At 38.6% G+C, this 21,970-nt stretch overlaps 1 protein-coding gene across 1 annotated transcript in view; it reads left to right on the top strand.

The window, feature by feature from the left end:
* The window catches only part of MACROD2 (mono-ADP ribosylhydrolase 2), a 1,932,176-nt gene that overhangs the window by 1,368,069 nt on the left and 542,137 nt on the right, over nucleotides 1-21,970 (top strand). The window contains exon 7 of the mRNA XM_059406514.1: nucleotides 4,964-4,994. Coding sequence (XP_059262497.1) covers nucleotides 4,964-4,994 — 31 coding nt within the window. The remainder of the gene's footprint in view (nucleotides 1-4,963; nucleotides 4,995-21,970) is intronic.

Raw genomic sequence — 21,970 nt, 5'->3', positions numbered from 1 at the left:
ATCCAAAATAACAATTTCAATTAAGTATGCAATAAAAATCCTAAATGATAAGAAAACACGTGTTGTATTTCAACTCAAAGAGCTTCCCCTTCCGTAGTGGTACACAAAGTACAACAAAATAATGGTGTTTCTTGCAATCGATAACTTCCTCAGTGAAATGGGATATGTAATTAAAAACAGTTAAGTGGAAGGTGTATCAGGTAGCATGCTTTTGCTTGCAAATAATGGAAAATCTAACTAAAACTGACTCACTAAGAAGGAAAGTGTTGGCTCAGCAATTGAAAGATTCTCAAAACTGGGAGCACTTTACAGTTAATTTACACCCACAGCTCACTGATGTCAGAACTTTCCAACTCTCTCTTTGTGGCTAAGGGGAATGTGTGCTACTTACTTAAGTCAATCAACACCTTCCCGTGCAGCTCAGGATGGAGTCAATCCTATCCAGCTGGCAAGGCTGTTGTAGAAGCAATGGGTAGATGGCAAAGAGAGTGGATGAAGAAGCGAGAAAGAAATTCCCACTTTATAGGAAAACATGAACCAAGAATCAAGGGCCAGAGAAATGCAAGGGATGGTTATGATGTTGGCTTAGGACTTACTTACCATTTTGGTTTTGAGGCTCTGTTAGAATCAAGATAAAGAAGGTGGTGGGGTATTTCTTTCCTTGCCCTCAAATGGAGAAGTGGAAATAGACATTCAAAAAGATGGGAGGCATAATCGACAGCCCTGAGGATTTCAGTGTTTCTACAAATGTATTTGAAACAAACATTCTGGGTTAAGGAAGTATTTTCCAGCTAGTGGCTCAATCTATAATTTCATAAAAGAAAAATCCCCTCTCACCCTCCAAATCAAATGATTACTTTTGCCCCAAGCATGTGACTTGGAAAAGTGCATGTTGACTTGGAAAAATAAGCCTAAAAGTCAAATGTTATGAAGCAAGTTTTCTGATGGCTGTATGCTGGGGCCTGATTAGCATGGAGACTTTTTGCTCCTTGGGCTTCTGGAAGGAGAATATGGCACCTTACAAATCAGGCTGGTGATGTCATTCCCTAAGTTCCACAGGTGACTGCTGAGTTATGTGCACTTGAAACAAACCAGGCTAACTGGCCTGGGTTTTGGTACAATCTTTCATTCGTCCACGGGAGACGATTTTTGTGGGTGGTTATGTTAAATACAACTTTGAAATAAAGAAATCCCATGCTACTCACTTCTGGTGACACTATCAAAAATTTATTATGGTGAAGAACACAGACTATACACTGTAAAATCCCTTAGGTGAGCTCACTTGTTCACCCTTTATTTCTCAACCCCTCTCTCTCTCTCTCACGCTCTTTTCTTTCTCTCACACTTTCCTCAGTCTCTGCCTCCTTCCATCCATCTCCCTCTCTCTCAATAAAGGTGATTAATGGAGGAGATTTAGTTTGGACGAATTATATACAGAGGTATTTTACATAAACTGAAATTTCCCCGTGATATTGTATTTCCATCTCTGCTTTATCATTGCTTTTTTGTTTGTTTGTTTGAATTAATGCAATAATATTACTGAAGCCATTCTCCATTACACGACCATTTGCCTTCACATTCAAGGCAATGATGTCATTTTCAGATAAAGCTATTTGTCCTTGTTAAAACAGGCAAGGCAGTTGGTACATTCAGACTCAATTACTAAGTTACATGATTGAGGTAAGGCAAATGCAAGTTGCCATTAACTGTTCAGTATGTTCTCTTCTGCGAGATCTAATGGGAAAAAGACTCCTATAACTGGCCCTAAGAGGGAAGCAGAAAGTAGTTAGATCAGTTCCCCAGGAGGGAGACTCTGAGACAGAGATTAGGGTGCATGGTGTTTATTTAGGTGTGCCCTTGGGATTACACCTGGGGAAGAGAGGGGAGCAAAGCAGGAGTGGGCAGAGGGAAAGAGGAGCTCTGGAGCTGGTTGGGCCCTTCAGTGTTGCACTGCATTAAGCTAAGATGAGCCAAGCCTTTCCACTCTGTATTAATTAGTCTTTGGATGTGGACTGTCCTGGAAAGGGGCAGGACCCTGAGTGGAGTAGCCATCTGAGGCAATCCTGGAAAAGTTGACTGTTGGAGACGACCTGCTGACAGCACAGTTGAGGTCTAGGCCCCAGACTGTAGGGCAGTTTTCCTCCTCCAGGGATGATTTAGCCCCCCAGGGGAACTTTGACAAGATTGAGGTATATTTTTTTATTGTCACAAATGGGGGAAGAACAGTGTCATCAAGTGGATAGAGTCAAAGAATGCTACCAACCATCTTGCAATGCACCGCACGGCCCCTAACAACAAAGAAATTATCTGGTTCAAAGTATCAACAGTACCACGGTACACATTGGTGTAGGGCACCAATTCCCCTTGATGTGGAGCTTGATGGAGATATTACTGCCTGTCAGATACAGTGTCCTTTGTTCCTCCCACAGACCCTTTAGTTTCCATTTACTAAAGAGGAAACTGATGCCCAGGAAAGTTCAGCTAAGTGCCCAACAAGGTGAACTGGAAAGACATCCAGGTGGGGTTTAAAGTGGGCTTGCTTGCCGAAAACATCCTGGTATCTTCTGGCTTCTGCTTGATGATGCGGCAGGTCTGAAACCTCTCTCTTTCTCTGTCTCAAACACAAAACAGGTGAGGTTTATGTGCTCAGTTCACTCTCACGGAATTCCTGAGGCACTGTACACTCAATTCCCTCTATTTCGTTTAAAAGGCATAGCAGAATGTGAGTGAACACGGCAAAAATGATAGGGATGACCCCGAATCCTCTCTAGTTTGTATTTGTATTTTTAAGTCGGCCATTGCTGACCTCTGGGGCCCTTTCTATTAGTAACAAATTGCTTACAGTAAGCTTGCAGCTGGTTTTTATGTTGAGAAAAAGGCCTGTCAGTGGTCTTGGTGAATGCCTTTAAAAAGACTAGAACATTTCCAGGAGAATTTGCTACATGCTATCTCTTCATTGTTCTGTATCCTTCGATTTATTGAATCATTCAAGAACATTCCTCACAATCTTATTGGCACCTCCAGAACCCAAGGAATCAAAAAAAGAAAAGAAAAGAAAAGAAAAGAAAAGAAAAAAGAACTCATTAATTCATTTAAAAAGTAGCTCCTAGTCCCTTTCAGAAATTGTCCTATTTATTAGTATTTACTAGTAAAAGAACAGAAAAAAGAAAACTATCACTTTGCAGACCTGTAGGTGAGCTTAACAGAATCCATTATTAACTCCTTCTACAACAAAATCACATGAATTGTAACTTTTTAAATAGGACATCCACGTAAAGGGAATAAATATGCAGTCTATAAAAATGTTACAGAAAATAAAATGTAGTACACATTTAACCCAAAGATATAAAGAAAAAAGACAGACATTCCATCATCATTGAGCTCAGCAATAACATTTGGTATTATAGTCAACCACGGCTGCGGTGTTTGGGTTCTACGGCACAGTCAGTCACATTTGTTAAAAACTCCGTCATCGATTTCTACAGCACATTTCTATATGGTGAACGTTATCACCTTCATTTTCAGCTGAAAAATAAAAATACGGAAAAGATGAAAACAACTTAATTAAATTTACACAGAGGTCCATTGGCACAGGACATAGTTATGCTCAGATCACATTCCCCCGTTAGAGAGCCTAAATTAGAGCTAGCTCTCTAGTCACATTTGTTCCTTGACTCTTTCAGCCAGATTCTTTACACATTGCTGCTTAAAATACAGGGTCTTGGGCAGTTTGGGCCCCTCTAACACACTGCCCTCGACTGAGTGGCTTCAACAACCAGCATTTCTTTTTCACAGTTCTGGAGGCTAGGAAGTCTAAGATCATCATACCCACAGATCTGGTATTTGGTGATGGCTGCTTTTCTGGCTTGCAGATGTCTGTCTTCTCCTTGTGTCTTCAGAAGGGGAAAAGCACAGAGGGTTAGCTCTCTTCCTCTTCTTATGAGAACTAGAACCCTATCATCTCCACCCTCCCCCTAATTAACTCCCGAAGACCCCACCTCCAGATACCATCACATTGGGGTTCACCATGTCAGTTTGGGAAGACACAAACATTCAGTCCATTACAAATGGTTTAAGCAGTAGTGCCTCTGTAAAAAAACTGACTTTAAGAAAATGAGCATATATATATATATACACACAAACATATATATACACTTTGTTTAAATTTTACTGATAAAAAGACTGTGTAGCACACAACTTACAAGAATAGAATATGCAGTACCTTATTATAGATTCTATACAGCTGATCAATTCTTACAAAAACTTCTGCAAACATTATAAGAATTTTCTATCTATAGCCAACCTATGGTTTTAGTTGACCCACAAGTATAGTCCAACAGGTACGTTGATTGATATTTTCAGATTTTAAGCCACTAACATGACATCACTTAATGTCCAACTGAGATAGGATGCTCGTTAGCAACACCATTTTATAGTATTTATATTGTATACACATTTATAATTAATATATATTTATGTTATATAATATATGTGTTATATAAATGGATATAGCATTTATATTAAATATGATATACATTACTTATATCATACAAATGTATAATAGACGTAAGTCATCTCAAGGGCAGAGGCAATAGTAAAATGTGGGCAAAATAATTAGGAGGTGATCAGATGATTTCTGAATATTTGTTTTAGATGTAACATCTCATTGCAGAATTATATGATTTAATTTCTTAATTATAACTATGTTTAACAGTTGGTTCACAAGATTCCTGGAAATTTGACAGTTGGCTCTCCTGAATACAATTGCTGCTGTTAAGTTTTCAGTTAATCAAATATGCCCATTTTCCACGGTATCTCCTACTCCAACTGAGAGACGTTTTAGGGGCCTGAGTATGTGAATAGAGGGCATCCCATTATCAAGTAAATAGATGTTGAACTAGAAGATGTCAGATTAAGCAGAGTTGTTTTAAAATTTACTGTTATTTTTGTGGTTTATTCACAGGCATTTCCCTGCATCTCAACCGGCATTTATGGTAAGTGATCTAGCTTTTTATAATATTTGTATTTCGTTATTTTGTTGTTAAAGGCAAGGTTCACAGGAAGATAAAATGTTCTCTGATGGATATAGTTTGCTGTGATTTAGAGACCCAAAAAGCAGGTCGAATCCCATGGAGGGATCTCAAGAGGCTATTCAGATATTCTTTGGTGTTCTTGAATTTTGTTGTACTGGATACCACATGTTATGATTTGATACACTGTGGCTTAATGTCTTTTGTTAAACAAAACATTCTGCCTTGGTAGGATTTGACCTATAATAGGGTTTTCTTTAATAAAGCCAGGTTTTTTCCTAGATAAATCATAATGCATATAAAGCCTAGCAGTATCATTATTTTGTTGTGAATTACAAAATAAATAATGGAAACATTAAAACATACACACATGCATGTGCCAGTATATTTAATTTTAAAACTATCCAAAGGGGAAAAAATATCCAAAGAAGTGACTGTTTTTAAAATAAATAATTTTAGTAAGCTGAAAAAATATATATACTTTTTTTAGTGTTGACAGATTATTTTAGATAATGACTGCTTCACTTAGAGATGGGAGCAAAATGTTTTTATAATCACTTGTTTTCACTAACCTAAAGCTCCCGAAATATTATTTCACCTACAATGACATTTCCTGATGCTTTCTTTCTTCAGGCCATTAATAAATGTGTTTTACATATTAAGGTAACATGAGGTTTAATTGTCATTTTAGGGTGTGCTGATCAGGGAAAATAGATTAGACCCTTCTGAAATCAAAATTCTCACATAGAGGCTCTTAACTGAAAAATAAAATATGTACAAATGTAAAGAAATAGTTTAAGTTCATTACTATTAGGATGGAATACCTAGATTGATGTCAAAGGTACAAGATTTATTTCTCCTTAATATAGTATTTCTTTTGAAGGTCTTGGAGAGAATAAAATGGAAAATACAGGCCTGAATCAAGTTAAATGGGGAAGGATTTGGCTGCAACATTTAAGAATTTGAGGCGTGACTTTTTCTTCTCCATGTTCCACTGTAGCCTGTGTTTAGGGAAACACAATGGACACTGGGCGGGTGAGGGCTAAACCGCACCATCTACATAATCTCCATTTTGGCCATTCTTTCTGGCTCACAGGTACCCAGTTAGAAATCTTAAAAATCTGCTTAAAGGAGGCATGAAATGCAAAGTTTTGCTTGGGCAAGACCCCACATCTTCATTTTACCTTGTCTGGAGTCAAATCAGACTCCACTACAGAAACGGTTCCCCTCTCAAGAATGGTCTCTCACCACAGTCTTGATTTTCCTTGACAACAAACAAATACACACCTGCCTAAAATAATACTATGTTTACTTTCTATGTTTATTACCTTGCCAGATTGCTGATGTCTGTTTTGTTTGTGAGAATCTAGGGCAATGTGCAAAGGATTGCAGGTGAATTTAACATGTTACACCGAAAAAGGGGGAAGGGGGGGTAAAGAAGAGAAGGACAGTGAGGAGGGACAGGAAAATGAGAAGTCAAGAAAGAGTAGTAAGAACTAAATCAAACCTAAAGTGGCTCATGGATAATTTTAATCCCCGAAGGACAGACATTTCTGCTCGGAGACAATAATATGGCCCCAAATATGCTAACTTGTTCAGCATTGCGTTATGTGGGGTAGGAAGGAAATACTGAAGATTCTGGGGGAAGACATTGACACCAAGTCACAGCCACTGGCTTGGAGGGTTGCCACCAGGCAAGCTTCATCAGTTTTCACAATGCCAGGTCCAAGCAGATACTTTTCAAGTCCTGGGTACTCCTCTCTTTCCCCTCTATCTTTTGAGTAAATTTAAAAGTGAGGCTGATACCCACAAAGTCAGGTGCCATTTTGCTTCCATTAGCCCCACTGGAGTTTGAGGCCTTGATCTATTTTTAGCTCCATGAGATTGTGTTTTAGCAACTTTTAGATCATTCCAATTCTCTTTAGTTGATGGACTACTTAGCCATTTGCAACTTGGATATTATTTCCTATGTCCCTTATGAAATCATCGCTTTCTGATTAGCCCTTGATTCTCTCCCAGAACCCATGTATTATATATTGGTCCTTTTCTCACTCTTGTTCAGGGGCCCCTGCTGTGCCTCTGTCATTATCCAAATCACTTTTATTTTTATCTTCGTTTATTGGGATTTGAAATCGTCCTTTATTTAAGGAAATTGGTCCAAAGCTAAAAAGAAAAGCTTTAAAAAAGGAAGCAAACAAAAATTCCCAACACTTTGTAAGTCATATGAGAATGGATTTAGAGAATTCAGAACAGTCTCTTGGTGCTAGCCTCCCCTTTCTTATTCCATATTCTACCTTACTAGATTAATTTTTCTAAAAAACCACTTGGTGCATGTTTCCCATCTGCCCAGGAGCCTTTGATCATATTCCATTACTTGCATGTTAATATTTATTCCTTTCGGACTGAACAATAGGTGCCTTATGTATCTCCCTAAACCAGTGCATTCAAAGTATGTGAAGAGGGAGAAGAAATCTCTTCTCAAGGATGTGAATTGGTATGCCAAGAAATTTATATGTAACTTTGATTTTGCATCATCATTAAAAAATTATTTATTTATTTGGAAAAGAGAGAGAGACCATGAGCAGGATGAAGAGCAGAGGGAGAAGCAGACTCCCTGCTAAGCAGAGAGCCCCACACGGGGCTGGATCCCAGGACCTCAAGATCATGACCTGAGTCAAAGGCAAATGCTAAACCGAATGAGCCACCCGAGCGCCCCTTGCATCTTTAAAAGCGTGATTTAGTTTGCAGCATTTCCTAAACTTATTTGGCCATTGATAATTTTCTCAGCCCTCTCAGGACTGGTGTTTTCTCCTAGAAATAGGGTTTTTTGTTTGTTTGTTTTAAGATTTTATTTATTTATTTGACAGAGAGAGATCACAAGCAGGCAGAGAGCCAGGCAGAGAGAGAGGGGGAATTAGGTTCCCCACTAAGCAGAGAGCCTGATGTGGGGCTCAATCCCAGGACCCTGAGATCATGACCTGAACAGAAGGCAGAGGCTTAACCCACTGAGCCACCCAGGCATCGCTGCTAGAATATAGTTTTAGAGATTTCTTGTCATGCATCCTCCATGGACGCATCTTCTGTGACCCACAGCTCATGCTGAGCTGATAAATCTCAGAACATGTGAGAAACTTTGCCAGCTCCAACCCTGTGTGTCTTCCTTATAGCACACTTCCACATGCTCGTATACTCATACATGCACTCATACGCACACACACTCATAACCCCATGGGCACCAGAATCACACACACCATCACTATCACACCCCTGAGGCCCAAACAGAAACACACCACACACACTGATACAATCGAATAGTAACCTCTGAGTAGTCTTCCGACAATATGCCAACTCTTAGTGGTCATTATATCTTTTGAAATCTTTCGGTAGTTTAATCTGAACAATTAACTACTGCCCCCTCATTTTTGGTCCATAGATTTTTTGTTTATGTATCCTGTGCTCACCACCAGTTTGGAATTCTTTCATGGGCATAGATTTATTCTGTGCACAGCCAGGGTTTAGCATTATATTTCTAGGTCAAACTCAGCAAATAGTTGTTGTTTGATCCCAGTTATAATGATTGTAACCCAAAGTGCTGCCTACCTGAAGATCCAAAACACAGAATTGTTGATTGGCAAAATAACAGGTAGAGGAAGGCCTTCTTAAGTCAGTACTTTCCTAATGGATGAACATCTCTATTTTAGGAAAAACAAATAGGCTTCTAACAGCATTCTCAACTAGACATGGTAATTAATTGTAGGTATGGCAACATCCACCTTGATAAGGTAAAACGAAAACTCAAGAACTTGTTCAGAGAGCCAAGCTGAACACAACACTTAACTTCACTTAAGAAAATGCCCCCCTTGGGGTCCCTGGGTGCCTCAGGAGTTAAATGTCTGACTCTTGATCTCAGTTCAGGTCTTGAGCTCAGGGTTGTGAGTTCAAGCCCCATGTAAGGTGCCATGCTGGGTGTGGAGCCTACTTCAAAAGAAAGGAAGGAAGGAAGGAAGAAAGGAAGGAAGACAGACAGACAGACAAAACGTTTGTTTATTATGGCTCATGGGACAATGGTCAGAGAGGTACAGATCGGCCCTGAGGAAACTACCCTGACTTCTCCAGACTTGCCCTAGTTCCAGCTGCCTCCCTGCCTGCTGTGATTTGCTTTAGATTTGCTTTAGATTTACCTTCACTTTTAGATTTATGGCCCACAAAGCCACTGTAACACTCATTCTATTAGAACAAAATTTTGACTATAGTAGAGCTATCTTTTGAAAGGGGTTTAATTGCCAAAAATGATCTCATACCAGGGTAATTTCAACAGTAAGCATTCAATTCCCATTTCTTGGAAACTCAGACATCATCCCCACATTCAAAGTGTCCTGGAGCATCTTATATATACCAGTACTTCCGAGGTCCTTCAGCCTCGGAAGCCCGTTCCCTCCCAGCCTATCTCTGCTCCCCAGCCTTTTTAAAGACAAACCCTGAGGGCAGCAAAACCAGCCACCCTTTGTGCAAAGGGAAGAATTCCACTGTGCCACACAACTGGATTTCAGGAAGGCACACGGTGGGAACAGACTCTGGCCCCTTTTAAGTTCTCCTGGAAGAGGAACCAGACTTTTCCACTCTGACTTCCAGCAACTGCTGCAGCTGCTCTAACATAATGTTTCCAGGATGATTCCAGAGGGCACTGGACCGCCTGCTTGCACTCTCAGGATGAAAAGCCACATTTGGTCAAATACCAAAGAAAGTCCTGTGTTACTTCTGGAAAAATAGATCCAGATGAGGCTTCCAGGGGCTCTAAAACTCCCAGATTCCTGTTAAAGATTCGAATTGGCTGCTAAGCCTGTCTCAGAGGGACAGATCTGAACTTCCTTGATGGACATTTCAGATCTCGTGCGTGCCTTCTGCCCTCTGAGCCTGACTTGGACGCTTTGGTGCTAATAAGTTTAACAAAGGAGGCTAGACATGATACATGGCAATGGAATTTTTACTGAGAAGTGAACAGCAAAAATAATTTTAGTTCATTTTATGAGAGTCAATATAGTTAACAGAAATGAAGTCCAGGTGGGAAAGTGAATCCCCGGAGTAATGGGGAAAATATTCTCTCTGGAGTCAAAGAAAAAACCTTGAATCCTGCTTTCCAGGTACAAGGTAGTGTTTTTAGAGAGGAAAGACTTTCAGACAGTGAGTTATTGGCTGGAAATTTGCAGGAAAAAAATGTGCAGTGTAACTTAGCTAAAGCAGCTTTCATATTTATTCAGCCTATTTCTGTTATCAGGGTGGAAGGCCTGTTTCTATCAAATCACCTGGCCTCCCTCTGCTTTCCTTGAAATGCTGCCAGGACACGGCTTTTCTAATTGAATCCCTCATTTGCATTCAAGTTTGCTCTTTTGCTTCGAACTGGTAAAACGGAGACAAGCCCAATGTTTCTTTAACCTTATATTTACTTGGCAAATATTTTTATCACTACATCTGTCCAAATTCACAGACATGACTTGGAAAGAAACCAGGACATCCTCCAACGGCAACGCTAAGGGCATGCCCTCCGTCAGCTTTAAATGCTGACAGATTTCAGAGGGTGTGACAACCATTGCTGGCAATTCTGGGCTCTCTGGAAGAGTTACCTTATGTAATACACTTGGGAACCAGAGCAAAATTGACAAGAATGTGTGCTCCTCCCTTTCATCCCCCTCACAGCTCTCCCCTCCCTCTTGCTTTCTTCTTTTCCCTTTGATATTCCCGTTTGCTTTGAAAACTTCCTTTCAGGTGGTCATATGATGACTCTTTTCTCCCTCATAAATTCCCTTCTCTGACATCCTGTGTTTTTTTGTCCTGGTCACGTCATCCCCACTGTATGAAGCCTTATTGTTCTTGGCAATCCTTGAGTTAACTGTTGGCCCTGGAAGCAATGTAACATTAGAGCCGGTGTAACTTACTTCCCTCTGGGAAAATGCAGTGCTGGGGGCCAAACCCATCTCAATTCTATCACATTTGAATATTATTTTATAAACTGGTCCTAATGAAGCACAGGAGAAATAGCTTAACGGACAACGAAATTCTAGCTATTAAAGTGTTTTTAACCCTCTGGGTGCTTACCATTGGAATAGGCAGTTTTCACAGATACACTCACACGTGCACACATTCATTCATTCATCCCACAAAATGTGGTAAACCCTGCTCTTGCTTTCTCGAAGCTCCTTGGGTGTTTAATAATCAAAAGACATCCAACTAAAAAGACTGCCTTTGCTCTGGAAAACAGTTTCAAGTATCCAGCAACAAAATATGCTAGTTCAGCTTACATAAAAATGACAGTGAGACCCACAGGCAGAATTAGCCCAGGGGACCTGCCAAAAGAGATGAAAATCCTGCAAACAGCTTTCTGGTGCTGTGGATGCAAGTGAGCAACCAGGGTCATTCTCCCTGGTGTTCTGTTCAAACTAAATGACTTTAGGACTTAATTAAAAGATTAAGTTTCAAAAACTAATAAAGATTGCAACTTGATTACTGTTTTGGAGGTGTGGATGTCTCCCTCCTTGCTATTGTGTTCAAGGTAAAAATTTGACTGAGGACTAAAAGGTGCAAATGATTTCAAACCCACCCTTCTTCAGAGGCTGCCACTTACTGTTACGCTACATTTAAAAAAAAAAAAAAAAAGCCTTTCTTACAGAAAAAGTATTAAAACAGTAAGCCTTTAAGGAACTAGGAAAGCCACTTCAGTAAATTTCAGAGCCTCTGCGCATAGTAGTAACTGGGAATATCTTTCAGCCACATTGAAAAATACTATTAAGATGTTGTCCCTAAAGAACTGTTTGAAGGCATCTAAGAATTGACCACACTTTTCGTTCTATCAGTGAAATAATTTCCATGCGCTTTGCTCATTCTTCTCATCCAGTCTTGAATGGCATTCCCTTTTCTTGCTCCTTTTACGTACTTGTACCTGAAGGGTGAGTTTAAATAAACATAGCTCAGCTCTCTTTCTGAAGGACTTAAAAAAATAATTCTGACAGTTCTCAGAGAAGTCAAGTATGCTTAGCTCTTTAGGACAATTTTCATGTCACATCCTTTTTAGTCCATGATTCTATTTTTAAAATGCATCTTGAAATGCATTCGGAAGGGGCTATATTAGTTAGAGTAAAGCTAAGCTGCTGTAACAAAGAGACTCTAAAATAGAGTGATAGAGATGTTTATTGCTGTCTGTGCTAACAGTTCCAAAGTGAGCATTCTGGTTGTGGGAGGATTTGTTCCACTCTGTTATTCAAGGAGCCAGAAACCCACCATGGTGTCAAATAGTTGCTTTGCCTACCTTAAGTTATTGTTCTATGTATTTAGCTGCCCTGGTCCCAGCCCAAGAAATGCATATGATGTGCTCATGCTCTATCTTATGGTCCCTGGGCACAGAGAAGCACTTGTCATGTCCATCCGTCTTCCATTGGAAAGAAATTAGACTCATGAATTCTAGTATGGTATCCACATTTCTGACTGTGTTCTTATGTGGAAAGAAAGGAAATTGAATTATGATGGATTCTAGATGTCAAGGTGCAAAGGAAAAGTAAAGGGGCACCTGGGTGGCTCAGTCACCTGCCTTTGGCTCAGGTCACGATCCCAGGACCCTGGTCCTGGGATTGAGCATCGCATTGGGCTTCCCACCTCTCCCTCTCCCGCGCCCTTTGCTTGTGTTCCCGCTCTATGTCTCTCTCTGTCAAGTGAATAAATAAAATCTTAAAAAAAAAAAAAAAAGAGGAAAAGTAAAGTAAATTAAATCAAACAGGTCACTCAGAGGTAATTTAGTCTGGGGCAATGTCATCTACCCAGAATCAGTAAATATTTTTGAGGGCGCCTGGGTGGTTCAGTTGGTTGGGCTGCTGCCTTCAGCTGAAGTCATCATCCTGGAGTGTCAGGATGGAGTCCCGGATAGCATCAGGCTCCCTTGCTCAGCAGGGAGTCTGCTTCTCCTTCTGACCCTCCCTCCTCTCATGCACGGGAGCACAGGCTCTCTCTCTCATTTTCTTGTTCTCAAATAAATAAATAATTTTTTTTAAAAAAGTAAATATTTTTGAATACTGATGGTTCTAATTTTGCAAGAATATTTGGAGATGTTAATAGCAAATACTTTATTAAAATACCTTTATAATCCTGAACCCTGATAAATTTAGAAGTATGGAAATCTTAAGGCATCAGGACAGTGACTTATTAATTCTTAGGTAGTATATTTAGATCTTAAGATCTGATCTCAATAGTATTCATATTTTTGTACCAAAATTTGCAGACATATCCATGGAAACTAAAATCAATATATTAAGAATGAATTAATAATTGTGTCATTTATTACATTTGTAATTTTGGCCCATTTCCATAAAAATCCTTGGAGGAATCAATTACAGTTTGTTTCTATAACACCTTATTCCCCTAAGGCTATAACCATTAAAAAATGTACCTGAGCAGATATAGATCAGCATCCTGCCTTGGTACCAAGGGACTCTAGGGAAATGTGACTGTAGGAAAGAGTCTGATCATAATAGAGTAAAATGGTACCAGGAGAGAGATGGGGAGAGAGAGAGAGAATGGTAATATGAATGCGAATGTAAACCTCCTGAACAGTTAAAGGAAGTCTCCTTAAAATCTTTAGAACTGCAGAAAATAGTTTTTTATACCTTGTCTCTCATTTCAGCCATGGTCAGTAGGGAGAACTCGCCATAAGTGACTGAAAATTGAGCTGAAATTAACAAAACCAACATGAAATTACTCATGCCTATCACTTGGTCCCCCAATTTTATTTCTAAATGAATCTCAGTTCAGCTTAATTTTTCCAGAGCTTCTTTCTAAGCATCTATATTTTTGATAAAATGTATTTTTCCCTTTAGTTAAGACTTCTTTCCTTCGGAACTTAGCTTGTGGAATTGGGCTCTAAGCTCTGCCCACCACCTAAGGCAAAGTCAGATAAACAGTAGGTTTTGGTAAGTTTTTAATTAACAACTACAAAATAAATAGGTCCTCAACAAAATATAGGCAAATCAAATTTAAAAAGTATAAAAACAGTTATATACCATGATCAAATGGGATTTATCCTAGGTATGCAAGCTGGTTAAACTTTCCAAAATCAATTAATGTAAACTATCATATCACTAAACAAAGGAAGAAAAATCATATAATTATCAATAGATGTAGAAAAATAATTTAACAAACTCTAACACGAATTCCTTATAAAAACTCAGTAAGCCGGAGTGGATCTTCCCCTGCTTGGTAAACACTATCTATAAAAACATATAACTAACAACATACTTAACAGTGAACAGCACAACTTTCCTATTAGATCAGGTACAAAACACAAGGATGTCCCATCTCACTAATTTTTTCAACATCACACTTAAAGTCCTTGCTAATGCAGTAAGGCAAGAAGAAGAAATAGAAGGTATACAGATTGGGAAGGAAGACAAAACTGTCTTTGTTTGGAGATGACATGGTCATCTTGTAGAAAATCTGAAAGAACTGGCAAGAAACAAACAAACAAATAAACAAGACAAAAAACACCCCCAAAACAAAATTCCAACCCCTGAAACTAATAAGCAATTATAATAAAGTTACAGGATAAAAGTTAATATAAAAATGTCAATTTATATAAATAAATAACTGGGGAGATACTTCATGCTCATAGATAGGAAGACTCAATATTATCAAGATGTCAGTTCTTCTCAATTAGATAAGATCCAATGTGATCCCAGTCAAAATACCAGCAAGTTGTTTTTATGGATATTGACAAACTGATTCTAGAGTTTACATGGAGAAGCAAAAGACCTAAAAGAGCTAACATGGTATTGAAGAAGAAAAACAAGTTTGGAGGACTGACACTACCTAATTTCAAAACATACTATAAAGCTACTGTAGACAAGACAGTGTATTTTGGTGAAATAATATATGTATAGACCAGGAAAACCAAATAGAGAGACCAGAAATGGACCGACATAAAGGTAGTCAACTGATCTTTGACGAAGGAAGGAGTTAAAGCAACTCAATGGAGCAAAAGTAGTCTCTTCAAATGGTGCTGGGACACCTGCACATTCACATATGAAAAATGAGTCCAGACAGAGACCTTGGACCTTTCACAAAAATAACTCAAAATGGATAATAGACTTAAATGTAAAGTGCAGGGACACCTGGGTGGCTCAGAGGGTTGGGACTCTGCCTTCGGCTCAGGTCATGATCTCAGGGTTCTGGGATCAAGTCCCGCATCAGGCTCTCTGCTCGGCAGGGAGCCTGCTTCCCCCTTTCTCTCTGCCTGCCTCTCTGCCTACTTGTATTCTCTGTCTGTCAAATAAATAAATAAAATCTTTACAAAAAAATATAAAGTACAAAACTATAAACTCCTAGAAGACACATTGGCAAAATCCTAGATGACCTTGGGTATGGTGATGTCTTTTTAGATACTGTACCAGTTTTTCTCAAGTCTCTTCAAAGGCTACCTTTGCTTCAAGATTCTGGTGTCCTGCTCCCCTAAGTGGTGATGTAGGCTCATTGTCTGTGTCACTCACTATGTGTGATCAGTCTTGGGTATCACTGAATCAGAGGACCAAGGAATAATGGAGAATGAGGATGGGTATAAAGTGGCTATGGTCATGAGTTTCAGGGTTCCACAGATCTAGGTTCAAATTCTGAGTCTGTCTCTTATTAGTCGTGTGTCCTCAGGCAAATTCTCTCCAGAACTTAATAACCTCAATAGTCTCAGAGAGGTGATAATGCCTTTAACATGGGGTTGTTGTAAGATTAAATGAGATAATGCATTAAAGTGCTTGTTGTGATGTCAGACACATAAAGGTGAACATTTAATAACTAACATTACTATTATTATTAATAGTAATTTTATTTTTGCCGCTATTGTTATCATTATTTCTCTCCCACTGGAGTCTGAGTTCCTTGAGGGCAGAGGCTTTTGAATATTTTATTCACTCCTATCACCTAGAGTTGAGAAGACTTTGACACTATTGAGCAAGTAGTTTACTATTTGAAGGACACTTTACTCAGGCCTCGAATGACTCTAATCATCAGTTCCTTCTCGCAAAAGTCACCTCAGTTGCTCCTGGATTACTTCTGCTTCTTCTCTGAAAATGACCTGTCTCCTATCAGCCACCTCTGTGTCCTGTGGTTGAGCCCTGTGAGTTAAGCCATCTAGAATTGAAGCCTGTTATCAGCATCATGCCATGCTTTCTAAATCACACTTAGCCACAATCACTGTAGTCTATTGTTTACAAAATAAAGTCAACTTGTTTCATCAGTTCCAAGTTTTCTACAGCTTATTTAAGCCCTAAGAATGAAAACATTTTGTTTTCTCTGTATATAAATATAAGTTTTCAGTGGAAAGAGAGACAAAGTAATTGTAGTTAATTGTGGCTTCAAAAGCAGAGTCCCATGTTATAAGACAGCATACTGTTCTTCTCTAGGAAATCTAGAAAAATAGATAACAGTTACTCTGCCATTTGCCCAATGCTTGCTTCCCCAACCCCCAAAATCAAGAAACTTGCACTTTTTTTTTTTTTTTTTTTAAATTTCTAAGATCATAGGGTCATGGAATTGGGAGCCATTTTAGATATTACCCTTGACTTAACTCCTTATTTTTCTGCTGGGAAAAATGAGACTCAGAGTTTTGAGTGATTTGCTTAGCCACACCAAACTAGTTCACAGAAGAACTGAGATCAGATGTCCACCAGTAGGGCAGAGAAGCAAGGATTAGAGTTTGAGAATTAAGAGGATATGAGATTACAGCCCAGGATGGTCCACTCACTAACCTCTTCTTTGAATCTCAGTCCCATGCATTCTCCTATGCTAGGTGGGAGTAATATTAATATATACCTTCTTCTATTAGAAGAAAAGAAATGAGTTGAACCGGAGTTCTTCCAGAACTGAGTTCCAAAGACTTAAACCAATAAAGGTCCTAACTCTCATACTCTCTCTAGGCCCCTATTCCCAACCCTGCCTCCTCTTCTATCCAACTTCTTATAACTAAATCCTTTTTCTCTGGACCCCACCTCAGGCCACTGGGTTCAGCATCAGTAACTTGTGAAGACTGAGTTTGTATAGAAAGTACCTGCCCATCTGTCTCTCTTTGTATCATATCAGTGCTTCTTTCACTTTATCATCAAAGACCCTTTAAAGATAAAGGTTAGTATGTCTCTGTCCTCCTGGTCCCCAGAGACAACCTCTACAAGGGGGAAATTTTGTTTTAGTGGAGTCTCACATTGTACTTTAAAATATAAGTATAAAATATAAGTATATATTGTAATCTATTTCTTGAAACGAAATGCTTTATATTACCTGTTAAATAATTTTACAGTCCTCCTCCAATAAGTTTTCTTGTAAAATTAACCCTTAGGAAGGTGCACATCTTGTGGTTTATGGTGCTTCTGGCACACTGCCAAAGCCCCAGTTTAAAAGCCAGACATTTGACCAGCCTTACAAATGTCAGCCCTTGCATGTAATTACAAGAATCTGTGAAAGCGATCACCAGCAGCTCAGAGGTTCCAAGCTTCTGCAAATTCTGAATCCCTTAGCAAGCCAGAAAGATCTGCTGGCACTGCTATAGGGAAAGGTTAGCTTCCTAAATTACTGCCTCTCATTTTTTTTTTTCAACTTTGCAAATATTTTATCTCCTCATCCATAGTGAGAAAGAAAAAAGAAGTATGCAGAGTTGCTGCTTTCCCATGTTATATATAGAAGGAAATGAGGACTCATCAGCTTTTTTCATCCTTCATAAAACAATGAAAATATGCCTCCTTGCTGGATAAAACAGGGATATGCATCAGGAGATCTGGGAAATGTAAAAGCCTTGACTTGAAACGCCTTTTTTTAGATCTCCGCACATGTTGAAAGCAGTATTGGGACCTACGTGGTGTGTGTGCATACGCATGTGTGTGAGAGAGAGAGTGTGTGTGTGTGTGCACGCGTCTGTGTGTGTGGTATCCTGGTTTAGCTTTTCTCCCAATAGACCTCATCCCAAACTACCAGACTTGGCAGTTTGTCCAGACATGGGCATGAGAAGTAGAAAATACAGTGAGTGGGAGGAGATGGTGAAGGAGATGAGCATTAAGAAAAGAAGCTACTGCAAGTGGGAGGGCAAGCCATGGCAGGAAGAGACTGGTTCAAAGGTGAGCTGGGATATGCAGGCCAATCTGGGCCTAGGAACATCCTTTGTGTTCCTCCTCTTTCCACTTAGTGTTGTTTTCTCCCATCCCTTTCACTACCCGCTCCTTCTGCAACTAGCAGCCCAGCCCTCTCCCAGCTCCAGAGCTATCTCAGAGCTCTCCTCAGTATCAAACACATAATCTGATTAAAAATGGGCAGAAGATCTGAAGAGACATTTTTCTAAGGAAGACATATAGGCCCCTATTCCCATATAGTACCCCAATTAATAGGGTACTATTCAGCCATAAAAAAAAAAAAAAAAAAAAAAAAAAAAGAAGGAAAATCCTTCTATTTGCAAAAACATGGTTCAATTTTGAGGACATTATGCTAAGTGAAATAAGTCAGACAGAGAAAGACAAATACTGTATGATCTCACTTGTATGTGGAAACTGAAAACAAACAAACTCATAGAAATAGAAAACAGATTGGTTTTTGCCAGGGAAGGAGAGTGGGGAATAGGAGAAATGGGTGAACATGGTCAAGGGTACAGATTCCAAATATACTATGAACAAGTGTTGGGGATATAGTATATAGCACAATGGCTATAGTTAACAGTACTCTACTGTATATTTGAAAGTTGCTAAAAGTAGATTTCCAAAGTTCTCACAACACACACACACACACACATAATTGTAACTTTGTGAGATGATGGACATGTTAACTAACATTACTGTGTAATCATTTTGTAATATGTACATCTATAAAATCATTGTACATCTTAAACTTACACAATGGTATGTGTATATTGTCCCTCTTAAATGCACACCATGTTATATGTCAATTACTTCTCATTAAAGCTGCAAAAAAATCCCAAGGATTTTCATTAGTAAGAGGCCATGAACTCAATGTTCTTCTAATTCCCAACCATAGAACCCCTTATGTTTCTACTCTGCTGCCCTATCCTCCACCCTTTTGCTTGAAATACCCCATTATAGGATTGGAACTCACCATGAGCAATGTGAAGTTACAGAACTTCCATTTCTATTGCTTGGAAGATTAGAAGGCAGGAGAGTCCCCTGAAGCGAAGATGTATTTCTCGGAACTCAATCCAGAATTCTGAGTACATTTTCACAGGATAAAGACAAAGCTATCAACATGATCTGGGAGCCCTTGCCTGCCCTCATCTTGTGCCCGGCTTCATCTGGCTTTCTGCACCCAGCCCCACTGTTGCCTTTCTGTCTTTCTACCAGGCCTCTGTTCTACTGTTTGTGCCCTCCGCCTGAAGAGCCATTACCTCCTCTCCTTCAGTTGGTTAACCACCACAAGCATGATCTCTGGAGGGATGCTCTCTCTGACCTCCCTGATGAGATCAAACCTTCTTATTACAAGTTCTTAGGGCACTATGCAGCTCTCCTTCACAGCTTTCATTATAGCTGCAGCTCACGTTTAGTGGGGTTATTATTTTACCAGTGTTAGTGTCTGGTTTTGTACACTCCTGTTTTCCCAGTCCCCAACACCATGTCTCATACAGGTTAGAGTCAGTAAATTCTTGTTAAATGAATGCATGCATTGTCTTGTAGCACGGTATGTTCTACCTTCATTATAAACTAAATCAGTTTTGGGCAAGTCCAGACAAGAGAAATACAATATCCTGTATTTTCTCATTGAAATTTGAATTATAAGTTACAGATAATCAAATGGGAAATAGCAGTTTTGGAACATGAACCACATATAGTTAGGGTTCTTATATTTTATTCTAGGGATTTTCCGCCCTTCTTTTCTTATAGTACAACACAGTCAAATAAGTGTATTTTCTTATTATAAAAAAAACAAGACTTTTTGATGTTTGTATTTATCCCCCTTGCAGTCACCCTGGATAATGTTGCTGCAAATGGTCATCTTTCCTCTTGGAGGACCATCCGTAAGACTGCTGGATGGCTCGGAACAGATAATCAAACTGCCTAGTGGCAGATCCTTGGTACTTTAGGACTTATCTATAAAGTCCAGTCCTGAGATGTACTCATTAATTAATTTTTCATCCCCACTCCCACTAATATCTTCACTAGTCTCTAAACTCTGAGTTACCAAAGGATTGGGACCACGTGGCATCCCTGTCACCTTACAAATAATGGAACATGCCGAATGACTATCCACAGCACTGAAATTAATCACATATATCCCCCACTTTGCCTTGGCTACTAATCGATGCTCTGCAAGGGTCATGACCACCGCCCAGCTATGAGAGGACTCCTATTTAATAAAATATGGCTCAAACGTCTGAACACATATAGCACTAATGTCACCAAAGAGAACAGGAGATTGAAGGATATTTTTTACAAGTTGTGCTTTTTTATTGTTATTATTTTTTATTTTAATTCCAGTATAGTTAACATACAGTGTTACAGTAGTTTCAGGTGTACAATATAGTGATTCAACAATTCTATACATTAATCAGTGCTCATCATAAATGTATTCCTATTTCACCCCACCCCCCCACAACCTCCCCTCTGGTAACCATCAGTTTGTTCTCTATAGCTAAAAGTCTGTTTTTGGGGGGTGCCTGGGTGGCCTGGGATCGAGCCCTGCATCGGGCTCTCTTCTCATCAGGGAGCCTGCTTCCCCCACCTCTCTCTGCCTCCTTGCAATCTCTGTCAAAAAAAAAAAAAAAAAAAAAAAAGCCTGTTTTTGGTTTGTCTCCCTTTCTTACTTTCTTTTTTTCTCTGTTCATTTGTTTTATTTCTTAAATTCCACATATGAGTGAAGTCATATGGTATTTGTCTCTCTCTGACTGACTTACTTTGCTTCGCATTATACTTTCTGGATCCATCCATGTTGTTGCAAATGTCAAGATTTTATTTCTTTTTTATAGCTGAGTAATATTCCATTTTGTGTGTGTACATATATATACACATACACATATGTACATATATGTATATATATAACACATCATCTTTGTCCATTTATTTCATTTATCTATCAGTGTACCCTTGGGCTGCTTCCATAGTTTGGCTATTGTAAATAAGACTTTGTTTTTAACTGTTAAAGTAATATATGCACATGGTAAAAAATAATAAAACATTATAAAATATCATAAAGTTTTTGTTTGTTTGTTTTTTGTCTCTTCCTACCTATAATTACCAGTATCATTCTTGAGAAGAAACCATTGTTTGGTTTCTTGTGCAGTTTTCCAAAAACAGAAATACTCACTGCATTTATTAGCCTATAAATGTAACAAATTTATCAGTCTTCTCTCTGCATGGTTTCCAATTTAAGAAGGCCTTCCCATTTCAAGATTACTTATAAAAGTTCTCCCACATTTTTTTTTGGTGATCTAAGTCACATTTTAAACACACATACATACATATGTTAAGCCATTTATTTACACATATGTATATGTACATACAGACATATATATTTTATATATATGCATACACATTATATATAGTATATTTATTTATATATACATATATACTACATATCATACACATATATACTATATATTATATAATGCATTTATAAGTATTCATATATAGTATATATGTGTGGGTAAATGTGTGTGTATGTATATACATATAACAAACGCTTTATATGCTTATGTCATTGAATGTGAAATAGTATATATTTTACTATAAAAATATAAATATATGCTTGTACCTTAGTATGCATACTGGTTTGAAGAAAAAAGTGAACTGCTTAAAATAGAGTTGGGGGACATACATACTGTAAACAGGCATCTAATTAATCATTGTTTTTTTTCTACAAATAATCCCTGTTGTTTTTATTTTTTTTTTGACCTGTTAATTGCAAAGTAATACTTTTCTATTATTACTTAT

The sequence above is a fragment of the Mustela nigripes genome, chromosome 7 (genome assembly GCF_022355385.1).
Source record: "Mustela nigripes isolate SB6536 chromosome 7, MUSNIG.SB6536, whole genome shotgun sequence".
In the NCBI taxonomy this organism is placed as follows: domain Eukaryota; kingdom Metazoa; phylum Chordata; class Mammalia; order Carnivora; family Mustelidae; genus Mustela; species Mustela nigripes.
The sequence above is the reverse complement of the archived record's forward strand: the minus strand, read 5'-3'. Positions and strand labels throughout refer to the sequence as shown.